The sequence below is a fragment of the Anopheles ziemanni genome, chromosome 3, assembly GCF_943734765.1.
Source record: "Anopheles ziemanni chromosome 3, idAnoZiCoDA_A2_x.2, whole genome shotgun sequence".
NCBI classification, from domain to species: domain Eukaryota; kingdom Metazoa; phylum Arthropoda; class Insecta; order Diptera; family Culicidae; genus Anopheles; species Anopheles ziemanni.
In genome coordinates this window covers 62,225,696-62,229,746 of record NC_080706.1, presented here as the reverse complement: position 1 = coordinate 62,229,746, position 4,051 = coordinate 62,225,696, and the positions used below count along the sequence as shown (strand labels likewise).

The window sequence follows — 4,051 nt, the reverse complement described above, 5'->3', positions numbered from 1 at the left end:
ATCCGCGCCAACTATGGAAAACGTACAAAAATGACATCGCCGAAGTCATTTTACATCGCATTCGAGTAACAACAGGAGATTTCGAGTTACAAATGAACGATAAGATCTACAATGAAGAATTGGCGTTGATTGAAGATTAGTGTTTGCGTATAAGTGGCAAATTATTGACAGAAATTCATATGCCAGCGGCAAATCGCCAAATCCAAGACGTATTGAATCGTGAGTGCGCATACGACATAAAGGCGTTGGAACAACAAGTTCTAAGAAATGTCCCACTTTGAAACAAGCAGCAAAAGAGTGCGTATGATCCATTGGTGAAGGTTATCGATGATGGAAACGGTGGACTATACTTCCTGGATGCGCCCGGCGGAACTGGGAAAACGTTCTTAATATCCTTGATTCTGGCGGCAACACGATCTCAAAATCGTATTGCGTTGGCTCTCGCATCCATGGGAATTGCTGAAACGCTACTGGAAGGTGGAAGAACGGCACACTCCGCACTAAAATTACCGTTAAACAAGCAACTCAGTGAAATTCCTGTTTGCAACATTTCATAGCAATCAGCTATGGCCCAAGTATTGAAAAATTGTAAACTAATTGTGTGGGATGAGTGCACAATGGCTCACAAACGGCCCCTCAAAGCACTTGACAGAACATTCCAAGATCTTCGGAACAATAACGGTCGTTTTGGTGGCGCAACGGTACTGTTAGCAGGCGATTTTAGACAAACACTTCCCGTTATTCCAAAATCAACACCGGCAGATGAAGTAAATGCATGTCTCAAATCATCGTATTTGTGGCAATACGTAAAAACTATATGATTGACTATGAATATGCGAGTGCACTTACAACAGGATAGAAGCGCAAGAGTTTTCTCCAAAGAGCTTCTAAGAATTGGAAACGGACAGATTCCGGTTAATATATCCAGTGGATTAATATCAATTCCGACTACCATTTGCCAATTCACTTCAGCTATCCTCTTTAGCTCATAACTAATGTGTATCCAAATATCACCCAAAATTATGCTAACGATTGGATGAGTTCACGTGCAATATTAGCTGTGGAAAAATATAGATGTCAATGACCTCAACTGGACAATTCTAAACCAAATTCAGGGAGATTTGCGATCATACAAATCAATTGATCGTGTTGAAAATGAAGACGAAGCCGTGAATTATCCAGTGGAATTTCTGAATTCTTAGGATTTGCCTGGTATGCCGCAGCATCATTTGTAATTATTATGCTTCGAAACCTTCATACGCCGAAACTTTGTAAAGGAACACGATTGATTGTGACGCAGCTTATGAACAATATCATAGAGGCAAGAATTTTAAAAGGGGCTTATAAGGGGACCGAATGTTTAGTTCCTAGAATTCCCTTGAAATCGAACGATATGCTATTTCAGTTCAAGCGAATTCAATTTCCAGTTAATCTTGCATTTGCGATGACAATCAACAAGTCACAAGGGCAGTCGCTGGAAGTGTGTGGCTTAAATCTAGAAATGCTTTGGTTTTCTCATGGCCAGCTATATGTTGCATGTTCACGCGTTGGAAAACTGGCATCATTGTACATTTACGCACCCGAACAAAAGACTAAAAATGCAGTCTTTCAAGGTGCGTTACAATAAAAGCAATAAAAAAATCACAATAAAATGATTTCCAATATAATGAATTCAAATTTCTTCTCTATACAGTTTTTTAAAACAAAAATTAACATATCTCACAGGTAGTAAGTTTCAAATTTTAGAATATTAGAAACTGCATAATTATTTGACGGGACGAAGTTCGTCGGGTCAGCTTGTACTTGTATAAATACCCAGGTTGCTATTCGAGGAAATATGCAGAAACTTTCGAGCAATAACGCGGAACTGGATCATAATACCCTCAAATGCTAGAAACACTTGAAATGAGATGAGTTAGATCAAAGCAAAATTTTATAGAATCAGTTAGCTGCAAACATTTCAAAAAGAAACCGCGACGTCAACGACACTAGAAAGTATTCTACAGATTTGAACTGCTAACCTCCATTCTATTTTTGCCGTGTTGTTGAACTCGTCTTCTCTTCATTAGTCGACACTGCTGTCCTTTCGAACGTATCGGTAAATATAAACGACCTTCCTTTCCATTCTAGAACGCCCGGTACGGTCGTGGGCCACCTGAGCAAACAAAACGATACTCGAAGCGATTGAACGTGAAGAGATTTAAGAACCCACACAAACTCTCTCATTGAAGTAGTACATTTTTGCATCACGATGAAGCAAGCAATTGGTACCGTTTGTTTGGTATATCTTTTCGGCTGTGCACTCGCCCAGAGCCAGTCGGAATCGGATAGTAAAAGAGGATTTGCATCTGGAAGAGTTGTCAACGGCACTACAGTGTCGATTGAGGACTATCCATTTCTTGTGAGATTGCGGTATGCAGGCCGTTTCTTCTGTGGAGCTAGCGTTATTACTTCAAAGCATGCTCTAACTGCCGCTCACTGTTTATTTTTCGAGCCAGATGCTGCAGACGTAAGTTTGGCAGCCGTTTGAAGATTGTTCCACACAAAATCAAAACACATTGGTTTAATCTATTTCAGTTGGAGTTGTTCGGTGGCAGTTCAGATGCTAGCAACGGTACCACATTTTCCGTCAGCAGTTACTCTATTCACCCGCAGTTTAAATACGAAAATGCCAACAATGATGCGGCTATAGTAACCATCGTTGGTACGTTCGCCGATCACCGTAATATTGCCGCTATACCCCTGCAAACAACGGAGCTACGCTACTCATCCAATAATCCTACCTGGTGCTTTGTGGCTGGCTGGGGATACACTAATGGAAAAGTAGTATCTCCTTCACAAACCTTACAACTCGGATGGACACCTTTGGTTTCGCAATACAGTTGTCAACAAATGTGGGGTCGTAGAGTAACTATAACACCACAGTAAGCGAATCATATCCAAAGTTTGGTGAGCAAATGAAACTAACGAGCTATTTTATTTCCAGAATGATCTGTGCCAAGCTTCAAAACATGACTTCATGTAGAGGCGACAGTGGCGGACCGCTCGTGTGCAATGGACAGTTGACTGGAATCGTTTCGCTTGGTGATTTGTACTGCACCGGAAGATTGCCTTCAATATTTACAAGAGTGGACTCAAATAGTGTTCGCGAATTTATTAGTATTGTTACTGGTATGCAATTTGACTGAAGAGGAATAATAGGAGAGTTGCTTCTATGAAAAAACGGAAAGCAGTCAAATAAAATGCAAACCGCAAGAAAATTGATTGATTTGTTTTAATTCTGCACAAACTGCAAACGCTTCACATTCACTTTCGTTTTTTGTAACAAACTGCAGCTTCAACAGGCAACATTTTCAAGGAGAACCACATAGGTAGTTAAGTTTATAGTGTATATCGAAAGTATATGAATGAAAAATTATGAGAATTCCTCTCGTTTTCGTAAAAATTTTAGCCAAATTCATTTTTTGTTGTTTTATTGAGTTTGCACACAATTTCGCGGCCAACGCAACGAGGATGAAAATTAATGAAAACGAACGAATAATAGTTTTCTTTCTTACTGCCATATTGCACCTAATTTTTATTAGCTCTTATACATTATGTAAATGTAAACCTTTCCATTTTCCTCTGACAAGCATGAGTTTTTTTTACATAAAAAATCTTTTATCTACATCTTGTTTTAAGCGCTATTAAAACCAATTATGCAAAATTTGAAGAAGGTGTGCGAATCATCTTAAAGGATAATTTCCTATGTTTGCGTGAGTCATTTATAGATACGACTTTAGAGATACGGCTCTTTGTCTACCAAGAATTGTTTTAAGTAGAATCATTTTGATAAAATGTGTTTGTAAAACAAATACTAAGACTTGTTTTCCAGCACATAACAAATAGATTTAGAATAAATTTGTACACTTACCATAGCTTTCTAGATACTATATTAGAGCAATAATATATTTGTTTCTGAACAAGTTCAGAATCGCCTATCATCTACTACGCAGGTCATTGGCATACAAGGGTCTAATACCAAGGTGCAGTTTTATAAATAAGCTTGAGG

General features: G+C 38.8%; 1 protein-coding gene across 1 annotated transcript; it reads left to right on the top strand.

The window, feature by feature from the left end:
• Positions 1–2,251: 2,251 nt before the first annotated feature.
• On the top strand, positions 2,252–3,379 carry LOC131285201 (trypsin 3A1-like). Its single transcript, XM_058314063.1, has 4 exons — positions 2,252–2,509; positions 2,578–2,924; positions 2,987–3,171; positions 3,336–3,379. Exons 1-4 carry the CDS (start codon positions 2,252–2,254, stop codon positions 3,377–3,379), a joined length of 834 nt encoding a protein of 277 aa, XP_058170046.1.
• Positions 3,380–4,051: the final 672 nt, after the last annotated feature.

Bases quoted from the DNA above. Each gene is read 5' to 3' on its own strand.
- LOC131285201 (XM_058314063.1), top strand. From the start codon at position 2,252: ATGAAGCAAGCAATTGGTACCGTTTGTTTGGTATATCTTTTCGGCTGT. The intron at 2,510-2,577 runs GTAAGTTTGGCA...AATCTATTTCAG, and splicing joins TCGAGCCAGATGCTGCAGAC to TTGGAGTTGTTCGGTGGCAG. The intron at 2,925-2,986 runs GTAAGCGAATCA...TTTTATTTCCAG, and splicing joins AGAGTAACTATAACACCACA to AATGATCTGTGCCAAGCTTC.